At 37.4% G+C, this 19,219-nt stretch overlaps 1 protein-coding gene across 1 annotated transcript in view; it reads left to right on the top strand.

The window, feature by feature from the left end:
- Positions 1-18,055, top strand: part of LOC122805586 (chitin synthase chs-2-like) — a 100,642-nt gene extending 82,587 nt beyond the window's left edge. Inside the window, exons 14-17 of the mRNA XM_044075855.1 lie at positions 557-667; positions 10,283-10,500; positions 15,674-15,776; positions 17,229-18,055. Of these exons, the coding sequence (XP_043931790.1) occupies positions 557-667; positions 10,283-10,500; positions 15,674-15,776; positions 17,229-17,315 (519 nt within the window). The 3' untranslated portion in view covers positions 17,316-18,055. The remainder of the gene's footprint in view (positions 1-556; positions 668-10,282; positions 10,501-15,673; positions 15,777-17,228) is intronic.
- The last annotated feature ends 1,164 nt before the right edge of the window (positions 18,056-19,219 follow it).

The following is a 19,219-nucleotide window of genomic DNA, read 5'->3' as shown; positions in this document are numbered from 1 at the left end:
GTGTGAGGGCAGAGCCCCAAGGCTGGGAGTTTTGAAAGCCCCCAATATGTTTTTTGTGATTTTATCTATCTATCTATCTATCTATCTATCTATCTATCTATCTATCTGTCTGTCTATCTATTGATTGCAAAAGGAAGCTGTATTTCATTTTGTTATTTGTTTACTTTTGCTTATCTTTTCTGATATTTTATGTAGTCAGCATTCTACATTAATGAAACTGCAATTTATTTAACAGAACATCAGCTATTAATGGCATAGTCTGTCTTCCAGGGGTCTGGTTGACAGGAGGTTTGGCTGATATCTGTTTAACCAAATGTACTTGGTCGACTATAAAGACAGTCAACAGGAGTGCGAGATTGACAACTCCCTGGTAGGGGAATATTCCCTTTCCCAAGGATTGTGCGATCTCGGAGTTAGGATATATAATTATGAGGGGATGGAGCAGGCTTCACATGGGGGGTGTTGTTTATGTTTCTTTTTTTAACTGGTCACTTGTTGAAATAATTAGAGAAAAATGACCTGGATAAGGTTATTTATATTTTCTTTATTCCTGCAGGATGAGTCGTGTTTTTGGGTTGGCCTAATATCTAAGTATTTGGAACCCATTGCAGAAGACAAAACCCAACAAGAAAAAGTTAAAAAAGACCTACAAAGTCTAAGAAACAAGGTAAAAACTATACGCCACTGCAGACCTTACCTTTTATACTCTTTTTTGAAATATTCCACAATATTATACACGACCAGCTATAACGATACTATTAAACGAAATGCTATTATCCTAGAACATTAACAGTTAATTCTCATCTATCGTATACAAGCTGTTTTAAATGAAAGAAGAACTTCTAATTTAAAAGATTCAGGGTGGGATTTGCCAAACTAAATTGAACTTTATGGTTTAATTAAAAGGGGAGAGTAATAAATAGTAGTCATGTTTGATATGCAAAGAAACAGTAATATTGACGGGATGAATATTATTTACTGGACTAATGCAGTAAATATTGGCTTAGCTTACATTATGGTTATACATACACATGCACAAGTGGGAATACCAAAAATCCTTACACTTGTGTACTCCAAACTTTTTGGAGTAGTTAAAGGGGAATGTAACAGTGTTCATTTGTGATATACAGTACACATGGATTGTTAGCACTGCAGATTTTTTATCCAGATCACTAATGCAATTTATGTTGACTTAGCTAACCTTGTAGTTTTATATATATATATATATATATATATATATATATATATATATATATACTGTATATAACTCATAGGTGAACATTGTAGTGATTTGCGTTTCTACACAGCCACTTACATGTGCCACTAAATGCCTGTGGTACTGTCATGGACAGTTGCAGATGGTATACAGTTTTCTGTATTGAGAATGTGAAATACGCTTGTGCGTGCTCACACACACACACACACACACACACACACACACACACACACACACACACATATATACACTTTACAACATATACATATATATATATATATATATATATATATATAAAAAGATATAGGGGAGAGAAAAACATATATGTATCTTTTTGACAAAAAAATAAGAGAACAGTATTTATTACTCTTTGCATTGAGTTAAACAGTTTTTATTTGCTAAAATATTTCTTTATGATTCTGCACTAGAAAGAGACTGACATAAAAAGAACAACTAGAGAGTATGTCAAGTCTGATTCTGAATGTGAATTTTCATTAGTCCATTGTGTTATTTTTCATGATGCAGAACTATTAGTGTTTGTTTTTAGGGAATCACACCAACACTGCATGGTAAACCTGGACAATGTTAATTGTCATACTTTTCTACACAACATTTAATGTCTGGTGTACTTTGTTAAATATATGGGTCAATGTTTATAATGCGTAAGTACACAGCTTCTTTGACTAGAATTTATTCCTTTTTATGGAGGTTGTGTATTTTGTAAAGTAGATGAATATCTGGGACCTAGACTTCAAAGACAAAATGTTTATTGAAAAATTGTGAATTTTGATTTACTAAGTGATTTCCATTCATAAGTTTAGCAGACACAGTGTGCAAGAGGTGTTGTTACAAAAGGTTATTGGAGATAAAGCTCTCTTAGAAACCCACAACAAATAACAAGCAGGTTGTCAGTACCAAACAAACTAGCACTAAAAAAACTACACACAGCTCAGGCCATTCACAAAGGCCTACATATGCTGAGGCACTTAAAAGTAACCTACCTAAAACACAAAAACATCCTAAATGCAACCTAAGAAACAACTACTCTCGGCGATCTCACATACACATATCACAGGCAGCACCCACTGTGAAACATGCATCTAAGAGTCACACACTGACTCATATCAAAAACCCATAAGGCAAACCTCTAAACAATTCAGTATGTTAGTCACAGGTGACTCCATATAAGACACACAATGTACCAGTTGCCTTTCAGCACTAGGACTGCATTAGCGGTAATGCTATTGAGAATAAGAAGTCACTATATGTTCAGAATATTGATCACTGCTGCAGTAGCCTTAGCTATATACATTATATCTTGCCGAGGATATAACAGCCGGCAGCTTCCAAAGCTTCAGAGCACCTTTCACATGCCAAAACTATCAGGCAGCTCAAGTTGAGTTGACTAAAATACAAACTTGGGCAACAAGCTCTTCAGAGCTTTACTGCCACTGAAGAGTACAATCCTGTAAGGCTTTTGAGGATCAACGATCAGCTTGGTACTGTTCCTTGCCTGGGAAGATAAGTTCTCTCTGGGGTAAAACTTTCCACTTAAGTATTATTTGTGTTTTATCACTTTTCTTTTTAGGAAAGTTATTTTAAAGCTAAGAGTTTTGTGTTTTAATGGACTGCATGATACTTCTTATCAGTTTAAAAGTTGTGCAAAAGCCACAGTGGTGCAGTGGTAGTGTTGTCGCCTCACAACAAGAGGTTATCCTATTCGATATTTGGCTGGAGCACCTTCTGTGTGGAGTCTGCATGTCCTCCCTGCAGCTGAGTGGTGTTTGAAAGACATGCATGAATGGGCGTGTCTTCATTGAAGGTTGGGTGTTGGGCTGGCACCTCAGCACCATAAAAATCTACTGTCAATCATTAGCAGACCAGAGTTCCAACCGAGATGACCCCTAACCGGGAAAAGCCAAAAGAAGAACAAACAAGTTTTGTACTTCTTGGGGGCTGGCAAATTGTTTTAAAGTGCTTTTTACTATTTTCTTCTGGAAAAAAGTGACTTTTAAAGATGAAGTTTTTTTATGGGTCTATATTAGTTCACTGAAATTACTTTGCAACAAACATGGATTCATTCATACTCCCAGGGCAAAGAAATACTTATCCAGCAGCACAACTGACCAACATTTAGCTAAATCTAATCCACCCAAGTGGGGGGCTTTGCCCCACACACCCCGTCCTAACTATATATACCAACTCTGACATCGTACAACAGTGAAGAAAAGGGCAAAGTTGTGCTGCAGGGCAAGTATTTCTTTGCCCTGGGAGTATTCAGCAAATTGTGGAACTGATTTTTGCTGAATGAGGGTCGATTAATCCATGTTCACTGCAAAGTGATTTCCGTGAACTAATATAGACCCATTTTTTACTAGTATTTGCTACTTTTCTTCCACAGGAAAGAGACACCATTTTCAGCTTGACCATAGAATAAACTACCAGTCCCACAACCAGTCCTTCTTCGTGCCACAAAAAGAAAAGGTTAAGCAAACAGCCTTTTCCACCATAGCAGGCTAGCAATTTGCCTCAGCCATAGATGGGTGACTCTGCTGTGGCCATTTGTTTTACCTCACAACAATCATATTTTACCTCAGATCTCTTTAGTGCAACACTTACAGAAACTATGGACCAAGTGTTAGCCACATCCTCTGTGGCTGTTGAGGTCTCCTCTGTGGGCAAGGAAGAGCCACTGTTGTTGGTCCAGGGAGAGGGAACAGGGAAGGCTTCCCTGTTGTGTCAGAATGATGTGTTCAAATCTGGGGAAGCTGCTGTTACCATCAGTAACACTGCTGGGTCCCATTTTTCCTGTCAAAAGGAAACAGAAAACTGAGCATGTATTAACTCCTCAAATTTCCTTTGACAGGAGTAGTTCATTGGGTGTGGCTCAGGGATTAACTCAGGCTATTGGTCCTTCTTATAAAGCACTTTGTGGTAAAAGAAAGAGGGATGCTTCTTTTCCTGAAGAGATTCAAGATTCTGAATCTGTATAGGAAGATGAAGAGACAGATACAGGGTTTTCTCCTCAAATTTCTGATTCAGACGCAGAGGAAAACTCAGTTTCTGATTCTCCCTGTGTTTGTTTCTTTCTCAGAGTCTATTACCAGAATGTGTGAGTTGTTACAGAAGGGATTTCTATACCCTACACTCATTCCCCCTGTCTGCTTTAGAGGATGTGTATGTGTTACTGTCTGCAATTTTCCTGATAGTTAGCCAGCTGCCCCTAAAAGGGGACATAGGATGCATAAAGTTTGCCAGCCGTTTAACCTTTCATACACTATCCTTAAACCAGACTCAGCAGATATAGCTTTAGTTGACCCCACTGCTGCCAAACACTTAGTCAATTCTCTTCCTACTCCTTTTGATTGGGATGGAAGAATTATTCTCACATATGGGAAAAAGTATATAATTCTGCAACTCTGATTTACAGGGTGTTGAATTGTCATGGTCATATGTTAAAGTTTATTCTGACTAATTGTGAAAGTATGAGGAATGTTTTATCTGTACTTTCTTCTTGAGAGGAAAAATCTGCTTTAAAGTATTTAATTTCTTCTAATGCACAAGTCACAACTCATTGTTTACAGTGTGTGCGTGTGTGTGTGTGTGTGTGTGTGTGTGTGTGTGTGTGTGTGTGTGTGTGTGTGCGTGTGTGTGTGTGTGTGTGTGTGCGTGTGTGTGTGTGTGTGTGTGTGTGTGTGAGTGTGTGTGTGTGTGCGTGCGTGCGTGTGTGTGTGTGTGTGTGTGTGTGTGTGTGTGTGCCTCTGTTGATACTTCTGGTACAGTTTTGAGGAGTTTTGCATGGCTACATTTTCTGAACCTCCCAGAGGATGTTAAAAATGATAGTTCAAATTTCCCTTTCAATATAGATTTATTTGTTGGCCCCTGTGCTGCAGAGGTGAAAAAAAGTGGGATGAAAGTGTTAAAATGATCCAGGGAATATCTAAGATTTTTCAGCCCTCCTTTTCCAGATTTTTATAGGATGCTCTAACTCCTCAAACAATTTTGACAAAAAGCAGAATAAATAGTCTCAACAAAGTATAGCCAAACAAATGTTTAAGAAGAAATGGCAAGGGGGCTCCAAAAAGAAGTCTTGGACCTCCTAAAACCAAGGACATTCCAAGTCTGAATGACTTTTCGATGGATCTTGTGACCCCCTCCCACCTTGGCCCCTTTGTTTCTTCCAGAAAGACTGAATCTCCATTTTTTCAGTTTGGCAACAGATAGACTCAGACAAATGGGTTCTGAAAATCATTCATTATGGTTACAGATGGTAGTGGGAGGAAATTCCTCCTTTCCAGGTCAGACTCTTTTGTTTCCCCCAGTTCTTTATCACATGCTGTCCCAAGGAATAATAGAAATAATTTATCTTTCCCAGACAGAGAACGGGTTCTAATCAATGATGTTCCTAGTCCAAAAGAAAGAAAATGCTTGGTGACCAGTACTGAATCATTCTTTCTTAATCCTGTTAGTGATAGTGCCCACATTGAAAATCATATAACTTGAGAACTTGTTTCCTCTTCTCTTTCAAGTTTTTTGATAACACTAAACTTAAAAGATGCTTCTCGTCACATTCCTACTCATCCAGACTTCAGATGCTTCTAATGGTTTTGTGTGTCTGGATCATGTTATCAGTTCTCTGCCTTACACTTTCTGCACTATCTTGCACTATCCACTGCACCAACCATGATCACAAAATGTCAAGTTCTAGTTATTATTGCTCAATAGCTCATTGCAGGCTACAGGGTATCCACATTTTTCCATATTTAGATGACTTGCTTGTCTTTTGCAGAGTCTTTTTCAAAGTGTCAGATTCCCTTGGGTGGGAGTTTTCTTACACAAGCTGGGAATCCAAGAGAACATTCAAAAGTCTTTTTTTTACTTCTTTGCACAAGACTGTGCTCCTGGAATGTCACCTAGACAACTCAGTTCAAAGATTCTTTCTTCCACAAACAAACATAGATCTATATTCAGGATTGTGGGTCTCATGTCTTCTTTGATTCTCATGATACCCCGGCAATGAAAAAGAAACCCTGGTATCTGAAGTCTCTTTAGTCCCAGCACCAACTTCCTATGTCTTTTCAAATCCCAGTGTTGGGGGTTGTCAGAAGAAAAATAATTTGGTGGAGATAACAAATATCCTTAAACCCAGGTCTGCCCTTCTCTCTCCTTGCTCCAAAGCAGTTAGTCACTTCAAACACCTATGGTTTTGTTTTGGGAGCAGTTTTAGGAGGGATAGCAGTGCAGGATATGTGTGACACCAAAGACAGACACAAGCACATAAATATCAAAGATATGCTTGCCCTGATCAAGGCACTCAAACAGTTACAATTTTTTAAAGATGTAGAAATGTAAACATGTTTGTTTTTTCTTTGAATTTCATGTTCATGAAAGATAGGAGATATTGCATTGTTCAGCTTTACGTATTTCTGTGGTTTTGCTTAATATTATTATTATTGTAGCTGGCATTTACCTGGTTTTGTATGAAATTCCTAGTATGATAAGCATTAGGACATATACACTGCATGACTGATTTGGAAGTTATGCAGTCAATCTTTCCAACATTTCAACTGGTGGAATTTGGAACACATATCTTTTGATGTGTTATAGCAAAGGTTCACTGATTTAAGGATTGCCACCTTATAAAGCTTCAAGGATAAGCTTTAAAAGGGTCAGGAATTTAGAAATATTTTGTCATTTCCTCTTATCTGTCCTTATTTTGAAGAAACATTCCTGTTTTCAGGCCTGATTTACCCCTGCATAAGATTCCCTAATTTTGAAGGTACATCCCTGCTTATAGGGTTGATTTACCCCTTCACAAAGTTTTCTGACTCTCCCCTCATCACGTGTTTTTCAAAGCTGTCTATTACCCAGAAAACCACATGTATAACCAGCCTAATAGTGGCACCAATAACGTAAAGAAAGAGGGCATATATCCTACATCTCCCTTTTCAAAACTAAAAATAAATGACATTGTATAGTACAATTTTGCAGGACAGTTCATTAAAATATACAGATTTGGTTTTTGCCACTCTCTGTTTTATTAACATAACATATTTCTGACTAATATCCCACATTCCTATTTGAAGTAGGACTTACGTGCTGTTTTATATTCACATTTTATACTAATTAGATGTCCCGATTTTTGGCTAGATGCAGCTAGTTTTCAAGGGCTTTTGTTCCTGTTTTCAATGTTTGCAGACTGAGTGGTATGCCCTAGGGAGGTCTTATTCTTGTATATCACAGCAATACTTGCTTGGTTTAAGCTAAAGACTTAGCAAAAATTGAGAAGGTAAAGTAAACACTGATGCACCTTACATGCACAATGCATGCTTGATATCAACATTCTATTAAAGAAAGAACTGCAAATATATAATGCATACTGCATGCTTAATATCCCCATTCTATCATAGAAACAACTATATATAAAGAGACTATAAAGAGACTATAGATAATTCTATAGAATTACACAACCAAGGATTACACCCATGCAATTTTCTGCTGGCTGTATTTATTGCAAGCTCACCCACTCCCAAAGTATGTACTTTGCTGCACTTCTGTAAAGGAAGGAGCAGGGGATAAGAATCTGACAAACAAAGGAAGAGAGGATTGTTGCCATTTCTAGTTTTTGGTTATGGCATATAAATAGCTCATTTCGTCAGATATTTCTGAACATGAGGTGAAAGTGTTTTCTCTTTTACAAAGACTTTCATTTGAAGAAAACTAAATGATGGTGTTGGGAAGGAGCTGCAGTCTGCCAGCTCATATGCTACAACATATACCAAGTTCATTACTGAAAGGTCAGTACTCAAAATGCAAAGTGTTGACATAATGGAAAAAGAAGACTCAGAAATCCAGAGGCAGAGTGAATCTTAAAGATTGCTGTGCTTTCTTCTTCTCCTTTTGCAGGGCTTTGTACATCCCTGAACTTTACATACATATCACACACACACACACACACACACACACATATATATATATATATATATATATATATATATATATATATATATATATATATATATATATATATATATATGTATATGTATGGTTCCCCTTTACTAAATGCTTGAAATTCAGTAACTCGAAATTATAAAGTCGAACCAACAAAAATCCCGAAACCCACAAGCACGAAAACAAAAAACCCCAAACATACAGAACACATACACCACACAACATGCACACCATACGATTCACATAACATAAACTATAAGCCCTACACTACATGTATGCAGGGGGGCAAGCCCCCCTGCACCCACCACATGGTGAGCTGTGCCCCCGACACCCCCCTACTTATATATTCTAACTCCAAGATCACACTAATCCACAAAAAAAAAAACACACAAGACATTTTAAGCTGCTTCACACACAAACACATCACTCATACATAGACACATCCAACACTCACACTCATACTCTCACCTCCCTAACTTAACCCACACGTACAACTTACAAAACACACACATACTCTCACCTTTACTTCCGTAATACATCCCGACTCACACACTTCCCATCCCGTAGCTGACATGCATAAGCGCGAATTCAAGATATATGAATAGGCTCTTATGCAGATTCACACGTCTGCATTTTCGACTTTACAGTCAAGTTACTGAATTTTGAGCATTCAGTAATTCGGGATTGTGAAGGGGAACCATATATATATATATATATATATATATATATATATATATATATATATATATAATGCTGTGGTGTAGTGGCTAACACTGTTGCCTCACAGCAAGAGATTCTCCTGTTTGATTTTTGGTTGGGGTGCCTTCTGTGTGGAGTCTGCATGTCTTCCCTGCATTCATGTGGGTTTCCTCCCACATTCCAAAGACATGCAGTAGGTGAATTGGATACTCTAAATTGGCCGTAGGTGTGAGTGTTGGGCCTTGAGCTAGCAACCTGACCCTGCAAAAGTTGTACCTGCTCAAGAAGCAATGATTGCTGGAGGGTGCTTGTTGCCTGATGTACTAAATACATATGGAGAAATATATATATATATATATATATATATATATATATATATATATATATATATATATATACATATATATATATATATATATACCAACTTCCCCTGCATTCCTCCCAAATACGAGGGGAAGCATCCCCACCACCCCAAACTTATATACATCAACTCCAGAATCACCATACCTCTGAGAAAAAAGAATGTTTTATGAAATGACCACCTAGACTTAGTATATATATATATATATATATATATATATATATATATATATATATATATTCTTTCTTTTGACCATTCAGTCCCTATGTTTAGGGACTCAGTGTAGTGGGTACTGACTTTCAAATTGTTACCCATATGGCTTTATATATATATATATATATATATATATATATATATATATATATATATATATATATATATAGTTAGGTATAGATATATGCACACACACACACACACACATGCACACAAACACACACACACACACACACACACACACACACACACACACAAATTGTAACTATGCATTACAACTTGTACATATTCAACATGTGGACTATCCCATGAACTGCTTTGTCCTGTTGCTCTTCCAACCAGTGTACTAAGAGTTATCAATGATGTCTTTATTAAATTATTACAGTGAGTGTCATTTATGTTATTAAACTATGAAACAAAGGCAAAAACTCACAGATAAACATCACTCATTGTAGCATTCACTGTTCTAAAGTTTTTTTTTTAATTTCCATCCAAAGAGTGCATTATGAATGAAAAGAAACCTTCTGTGTAATACTGTGACCTGGCTAACTTGTATATCGTGCATGTCTATGTCTTAACTTATGTGTGTATGTATATCTTGTAGATGGATTCCCTACTGTCTGGCTTTTTGTTTTTTTATCTTGTTAAACTTTGTTGTACTTTGTTTTACATGTTGTGCTTACTTATTGCTAGGACTGCATTATAGCCCAGGTATTGGGTGAAAAAGTTCTTGCACCAGCCCATACACGCAGTTAAGAAACTATAAATAAAGAAATAAAATCTGTGGCCATAGAAATCTTTTAATTCAAACCTGAACTAAACATTTTATTTTGCTTCCTTAGGTATCCTTTTTCTTCTTCTTGATGAACGCTTTGTGGATTGTAGCCACATTTTTCCTCCAGGTTATTGGTACCCCACTCTCTGTCCAGATACCTAGAGTCTACCTGAATGGAACCGTAAGCTATAAGGACCCTCTGTATGTCGAGCCTTTAGGATTCATGTTTCTTGTTACATTTGCCCTGCTGCTGGTAATTCAGTTCTTTGCACTGCTCTATAACAGGTCAGTCAAAAGGATTACTCATACTTATTGTACGCTTACACAGATTATACAATTTGTACTTTAAGAAAAAAAATGTTTATAAATTGTTTTGTTGTTTATTTCGTTCTCCTTTGCTAAAACATAGGATTTCATATTTTATATGATTTTGCTTTTATGCAGTATAAGATGAAATAAAATGACATTAATCAGAACAAGTTACTGACTTACATGATAGTTGCAGATAGCAAACTGTGTCTGTACACAACAGCAAACACATCTATTTTAATATTTGGCTTATTTGTAAAATAGGAGCCTTTGTGGAATGTCTTGTATACTACAAGATACTTTAGCTAAAAAGGCAAATTGGAAGTCTGTAAAATATTGCTGATTGGAAAACGCAACACACCTTTCACAGGAAAAGCCTTGCTATGCAGCAACAGGTGTCTCTAGAAAGGTCTGGTAAATGACAACTACAGCCTTCCATCCCCATTTTATGTCATCCAAGAGACCTATGTTTTCTTAAAGTGACAGTTTTGTTCAGCAATTCATTAATTACCTCTTAATTAATCTATTTTTCATCACTGGCAGTAATAGCAGGTTACTACTCTATTTTTTGAAACTGAAATGACACTTTTGAGTCACTAGTCTAGAATGGATACTAAAGGCATGAAGAAAGGTTAACAGACTGGATGTGTGAAGTCTGAATTGTTAGCAATATGCTGTGGAGAATCCTGATAAAAATTAGTGTAAATTATGATCACAATGTGATACATAAGTACACCTGTAACTCAGCATTTAAGGCAATTCAGCAAGACCACCCCACTGAAACGAATCTCAGCAATACCAACCTAAGTAATGAAACCATCGTACCTAAAAAAAGAGATAAACTTGGAAACGTCTCTTCAGACGTAAAAACTAAACAATAACATGTTATACTGTCTTCAAGACGATACAGCTGTACAACTATAAAGAAAGAAGAGCTGGAATCATATAAAACCAACTGTTCCATTTTTCCATGATTGTATGATCCCCAAAAGTAAATGAAATTACAAAACACGGTCCCTGAAAGCAACATACTGCAAAATACACATAAATATTCCCATCACCATAAACATGTACGCTTACAAACTTTGAATTACTCTGCAACAGAAATGCAAAACTTAAGTGGTTTGCACTCAAACGCTCAGTCATATAACAGTGACAGTTCTAAAAATATCGACAACTAAAATAATGGAAAATACTTAAGCATTTTGCAGGTGGTCTTTTCCCCCAACCCCCTAACAGTTGAACCTATGCAGCCCTTATCCATTTGACTCATATAAACTAACTGTGGGACTGCAGGATTAGGTTCATAGGTTCATAGGTAGGTACTAGGCTATTGGCCCTAGGGCCTATACAAGCCTAGCCAAACATGTACCCTGGCTTTCGTCACCCAAGAAAATTATTTTCCTGTGCCCCTGTCAAGCAGAACCACAGAAGTGATCCCTGGGGTGAATTTCCTATTACCTATCCAATCATCAAGATTTTTCTTGAAGAGTACTAATGAGGAGCTCTGTTTGACATAGATAAGTAGTCTGTTCCAGAGTATGGGAAGTCTCTGGGACAGGAATCTATCCCTCCAGCATGTTCTGTTTATTGTGGTGACAAGGTTTAGGTCCCTAGAGCGTGTAGCTCAGAGGGATTGGGATTTCTTTAAGTGGAGCATGTCCAACAGCTCTGGGTTTAACATAGCTTTGTATGTTAGGCAGAGATCGCCTCTGAGTAGGCGATATGCGACGGAGTAAAGCTGGAGTTTTTTGAGACGGTCTGTGTAAGGCATCTGTTTGAGGCCAGTAATCCTCTTTGTGAGGTATTTTTGCAGCCTTTCCAGTTGTAGATGTCTTGTGAGGTACATAACAAAAGGAGCGTTGTACTCTATAATGGGTCTAATGAGTGATGAGTAAAGGGGAACAATGCACTTTTTGGCATTGAGCTTGAGACCATGTCTTTGGCACCAGGCATCTGTCTCATTGAGGCCCTTTTGTAGGATGTCCACATCATTAGGAGTTTCAATTATGGCTCCTAGTTTGCAGTCATCTGTGAATTTAGTTAGCCAAAGACCTTCTGTGTTAGTCTGCACTTCAGAGAAGTAGATACCAAACAGGAGAGGACCCAGGACTGAACCCTGTGGTACTCCACTTGTCACTGATCTGAAGTCTGATTTGGAGTCTGCTACTTTCACAGTGTGGGTTCTTTCAGTAAGCCAGTAGGCAACCCATCTTGTGACATAGGGATTTATACCTAGTGTTGAATGCCTTGGCGAGATCTAGATAGGCTGTGTGAACCACCTTACCCTCATCTATGGCTTTGGTGACTACTTCAAAGAAGTCTATCAGGTTTAGGAGACATGATCTGCCTTTTACAAACCCAAACTGTGTGGGGTCCAGAGTTTGGAGATCTCCAATGTTTTTGTTTATGAGTTCCATGATGATACATTCCATGGCCTTGCAGACGAGGCTCATCAGGCTAATGGGGCTGTAGTTACCGGGGTCTGATGCCAGGGAAAAGAGAAATTCTAGTATTTAATTACATGGTGCAAAAACAGCACATTACACTGTGAATCATCACTATGTCACATTGCAGACTGCTCCCACATTAAACTTGTTTATAGACTATTTTTATAAAATGGGTGCCCTGACAAATGGGACATTTGATGAACAGAACTTGGCAGAACAAAGCTGTTTAACTGGTTGTGCAATAAGATGAGTTATTTCCATAATTTAGCTATGCTACCTTAAAAAATGATTTAGGTGATGAATAAAGTTAATTTCATTAGCTTACAGTAAAAAAAAAAAAAAAATCACAGCAAATCAGTAAAACAGACAGACCGTTAACAGACACATGCCGCTGTTATTATAAGTATATGCACAGATAAAGCACCTGAAATGTTGCTGTCTAGGACTTGTCATGTTATGAGGACACAAAGCATACTGTTGGAAAAAGAAAAACAAACTGTAGGACAAAATCATGTCAGTACAGCAAATTCTATCAAGCCATTCTGGGCATAATAAAAATTTACAAATGAACATTAACCACCTAACAGAAGCATGTACCATGAACCAGCACCCCATCCCCGTCAGCTCTTAAAAAAGCAGTTTACTGTATTAACTCACAGCTACATTGTAGTGGTCAGCTTCAGGCCACCTCCAGCTCTTCCATTGAAAAGCAAAACAAAAAAAAAAATGGACATTCCTTCTACTGGTTCACAAGCTAGGTGGCTAGAAGCACAAAACACCCTCTTCCCTCATGCCCGGCCACTAAGGTCCCATTTCTGTGGTCTGCCCCCTACCATCTGCTGGTTTATTAAAAAATAATAATAATAATCTCTTCTTCTTTTAAAACCCTCCCTACATGGAGAGCTAACAGTGTTCATGTTTTAATTAAAAAAAATTCTTAGAAACTGTAGCAAACTGCTTGCTACAAATGCAGCAAACAGTTGTTACAGTTTTTGCTGTGCCTGCATGGAGCACTACAGTTCTCAGGTTTTAGTTAAAAAAAGAGTTTTTTTTTTTACTTTTAAATTATAGCAAATTGCATACTAAGCATGTAGCAAGCAGTTGCTACAGTTTAGACCACACACAGAGTGTTACAGCACTCAGGTTTAAACACAAATGTAATACTGCCTTTTAAAAGCTGGCATTGCATTACAGATTTTGACCGATTGCGCCCTCTCAAATAAACTCTGTGCTCTCAGCAGTTGACCCTCTTTCCCCACCTTAGTTATGCTATTGCCACTTAAGGCCAGATTCTGAAAGGTTCAAAGTAGCATAGTGGAGAGATTTAACCAGTCTGCTACACTATTGCAGATCTGAAGTTCACTCCCCCCCAGGAATGACATCGGTATGGAGGAGGGACACTCTTAAATCAGCACTTCACAATGCTGGGGCACTGATTGTACAGAAGTTCCACAATACCAGAAGTGGGTAATGAGATTCTGAAACACTCTGTGGTAATGATTCTCATTACTCTTAATACTACCCAAGGTCTCAGCTAACCTGCTGAGATAGACTGAAGTTGCTGGGCACCACAGCTCCACCTATTCGACAGCTCTGATAATACGAGCAGGATCCATGCCCAGGACATTTTGCACAAAGGCGCTATCTGCATGATGGATGGGAGAATCCACGCATGACAAGTAGTATGGCCATAAAACCTGAATCCTCACTGTCCATAGACCAAGGCTGGCATGGGAGCCACTAGCCCACCACAGAATTAAATCTGTTTCTAAATATATCTGTACAAGGCATTTCCACCAATAACTGTGCATTCAGTTCACAGCTGCTCCCTGCTACTGCTCCCCACTTAGGCAGAACAGCTCCACCTGTATGTTTAACCTGCTACTGCAAGCAGTGCAGCTTTCCATCATGGAATACTTGGAACACCAAGTCTCTCTTACAGGGGAAGCTGTTGTTTCATAGAAACAGCCCATTGAATTCAGTGGGCTATTTGATTGATTCAGGGTTATACACTGCCAGTTTGTGACAATGTGTAACTCTAATGCGTTTTGGCATTAAATTCCAGGTTCCCCTTTTCTGTCATTGTGCTCTACAGTCTCCATTAAAATATGCTAAATGAGGATTGGCAGACCCTTAGGTTTTGGTCTCAGTTTTGGGGTAACTGCAAAATGTGGCATATTATTCCATACCCAACTTTTCTTGAAATCCAGCCCTTAATGTAAGAAAAGCCACCATACCATAAATTAGTGCATTAAATAAAAATGGCAGTGGTGCAATTCAACTGCATACCACTCATGAGCACTTTTTTATATTACCCCTTTCATTATTGTTAAACTTGCAGTAATGTAGAATAAGTTTTTTTTTATTATTTAATTCTGTCCATTGGGAGAGTCACATGATAGTTTAAAAGCCTTGTACATGTCGAGATTTTGATGATTTATAATAGAATGATGTTAGCAGCTGACATCCTATGGGGAAAAATGTAAGACGTCAGGGAGATGCATCATAGTTCACGGTCAAAGAGAATCATGGGAGTTAATGCTTCTTAGGTTTTGAGATTATTACTTTATCATCTGTAGACATTTAGGCTGTACTGCAGTGAACTAAAACATTTGTGAAAAACATGATACTTACCTGCCTAGCAAATGCAAAGAAGCATAACTATTATTTTTAATTTCTTTTTTCTTTTTATTTGACAGAATATATACTCTAATCCATATATTAGCATTTGTTGGGACACAGAAAAATAGATCAAGTCTTACAAAATATCTTGAAAATTCATCTGATGAACCCACACCGAAGGTAAGAAACAAACATCTTTTTTCCTTTAGTTTTAGAGAACTAATTATAACAGAAATATACAGAAATGAGGCCATTGCAATTTTATGTATGTTTTTAGTGTGGTGTGGATATTTTAATTAATGACTGGTTCATGCATATTCTGAACAGCAGACCATTGTTAGGCTGCACTGACAATGTGTCAGAGATTACTTTGTGTGTGTGTGTGTGTGTGTGTGTGTGTGTGTGTGTGTGTGTGTGTGTGTGTGTGTGTGTGCGTGTGTGTGTGTGTGTGTGTACATGTGTGTTTCATTCTTTACAGACAAGATCATTTTTGAGTTCTCTCTTGCTAGAATGTGCCCTTTCACTACAGGGCTTAGTGAGACACATTTTGGGCCAAAAACTAAAATACATTTCCTGATGATATCATATATATCCCTTCAAAATGTTATTTAAGGAATAAATCAGTAATAGATATTGTGAGATTTAGTTTTATGGATGTAATCAAATTCTATTACCAAATCAGATATTTTGAAAGTAAATAACAATGCTCACTTTAATAAATGCGTTTCATGCTGTGTGTTAGCATGTATTAAATAATGACATAAAGTGTTACTCTGGCAAGTAAATAGGCAAACAAAATCAAAAAATTAAATATGTCTGAGAAAATTAAAGTTTGGGGAAAATCTTCCAGGGCCAAGTAGTTCCACTTTCTAAAATAACATTGATGTCACCAGCTGTTGATCTATGCTGTCTCCACACATCCACAGTATCAATATACATTCCACACTAGAGATACATGCGCACACACACACACACACACACACACACAAATGTGTTTGTTTTTCTTGCTAGCACCATTACTTTTTAGAAGACAGTAATTTGTGAAATACGTTCACCGAATCAAAATTTTATTGTCTGGACTAGACACTTAATTGCCTTACCTTTTTCTTGCCACGTACTTAGTGGGCATTTAACAGAAAGCTTTATTTTCAGAGGATGGCAATTCCCCTGAATCTCCATGTGTGGACTTTTCCCTCTATACCCATGTATTAGTCTATACCAATTCCATGTTTGTACAACTATGGAGAAAACAGAAAAAGGAAATGACTCGTGACACACATACTTACAAAAATGTACCAACAGTGATTTTCTTTGAGGAAACAGTGATTAGGGAGTTCATGTGGCAGGTATTGAATCAGCCATTTGTTACTTCAGTGAGTCCACCCTCTCTTTTTGAATTGAAGGGAAGCCTGTTGTTTTTCACTTCCTTCGTTATTGGGTCACCATTCAATCTCGTCTTCATTATTATTATTGATATGGATTGTTTGTAATCCTATATGTCTCTACAAATGTAAGATGAGCAGGGAACTAAGCATAATTAAACTGACAGAATGAAAATAAAAGCTAAATGGATGTGAAACTGTTGTCATTTTGATGTTGATGATTGAGTACATTTTGCTTATTTTTTTCTAGACTCTCAAAAGGTTCTGGGAAAATCTCAGTCCAAAGGCAAGTGAGCAGAATGGAACTCTAACGTATGCAAACATTTATACACTTTAGTGTAATACCATCAACAAGTAACCATCTCAAGCTGAAGCAAACTGCGCGTCTGTACTACAGAATTTTGCACTATTTTTATTACTTCTTGCTATCGTTTTGTGAAATGATGTGAAAAGCATAACCAGCACTTTTGCAGTGGTTTCCATTATTGTATACATATAACCAATGCTGCTGACCTACAATATTTAACATAATGGAATTGCACTGCCACGCTTAAATTTCTGAGGCATGCACCTTTCTCTGTGAAGAAAATGTCTTAACATCACCCTGATTCTTCCATAATCCCTCTCGAATGAAACACATCAGGCTCAGTAAAGGATAACAACTTGAAAATGTAATGCAAGACATTAACAAGAAGGCAAACGTTTTGCAGCTTGCAGCTGTGATATTAAATGCAGGAATGCATGCCCTTTTCCCATTCTTCAGGCTGTCAGAATTATTTATTTAATTAATTATGCACTCTGTGCTCTGAAAGGTGAGAAATGAATGCACCTTCAACAAGTTTCATATTGTTGGTAAATAAGCCATAATTCATTTCTTGTATAAAACTTGAAACACTGTAGTTCATTTGTCATGGTGCTGCAATAAAAGTGAGTGTCTGTGGACTGAAATAAGATAAAGTATTGTACTTAGTTTTTTTCCATAGGTCATAAGTGTGTACTAGGTTAACAACCACTGGAGCCTTTTTAAGCCTAGCCATGAATCCCAAATCTCTAACATGTTCTGGTACCCTTGATAAGTGAAAACAGGGGTTTGGGAGATGAAATCATGGATGAATTTCCTCTTCCCCATGTGATTGTCCAAGTGACACTTGAATTAGGTTAGAAAGGAACTCTGCTTCACACAGATGGGGAGCCTGAGCCAGAGAAGGGGTAGTCTCTGGAATACATACCTGTCTCTCCAGGAGGTCCCATTTATATCATAGGCAAGGTTTAAGTCTTTTGAATGGGGTAACAAACTGAATGCCTACAGACCAAAATAAGATTGTCATGAATCAAAATATGTCTGATTCTCTTTTTTGTAAAAGCCCTACAACTGTAAGCATATATCCTTAACTTAAAGTTAAACATTATTAAAGGTAAATATTGAAAAAAATTCTAAGAATCAAAAATTCTCTAAGCTGTGTCACTATATTTGGTATCCTATAGACTACTAAAAGGAGACCTGTGTCTAACATACAAGGCATCCACCGACCCAATACTAATGGATTTACTGCACATCAGCATGTCAAATGACATCAGAAATACTCAGTCAATGGATCTAAACTTCTTCTGTAACAACTGAACAGTGTCAAAGGACAGGTGCATCTTGCACAGGGTACCACTGCTCTGGAACAGACTCCCCATCCACTTAAAACAAAGTTCACCCCTGTCCATATTCAAGCACAACTTGGATCTGTGGATGGGAAACAGAAAATGTACCCCTGGACTGCTCCTTGAACTACTAATGTATAGATGCAGCTCATAAGCGCTTTGTCCCATGCATGGGTCTCCTCCAGTTATCTGTGGTATGATCCCAGTTACTCTCATTAGGGGTAATATATGATTATCGACCATGGAATGGGTAAGGACAATCTCTAACCCACTGGGATAGGTTAATTCAAGCACAACAAGGGAAACTGACTAGGCTTTAAATGGCCAGCAAGGGCAGTTAGTCAAGTACTTACCAAATAAACTATAAAAAAATTGTAGTTACTAAATGAAAACTGATAAAATCAGAGATATTATTTGTCCTATGTAATTGTAATTTGAAGCAGAACTAAAACAATAAAAATAAAAATAAAATGTGTCTTTTGTAAATGTCTTTATACTGTGTTAAACACTTTTGTCAGCTGTATGGGTTTCAATAACCTTCATGTTATACTTTATTAAGCTTTACAACTACTCTTTTACATTAATCCTTTT

The sequence above is a fragment of the Protopterus annectens genome, chromosome 1.part0 (genome assembly GCF_019279795.1).
Source record: "Protopterus annectens isolate FY-2018-M chromosome 1.part0, PAN1.0, whole genome shotgun sequence".
In the NCBI taxonomy this organism is placed as follows: domain Eukaryota; kingdom Metazoa; phylum Chordata; order Ceratodontiformes; family Protopteridae; genus Protopterus; species Protopterus annectens.
This window is presented reverse-complemented; position numbering and strand designations above follow the sequence as displayed.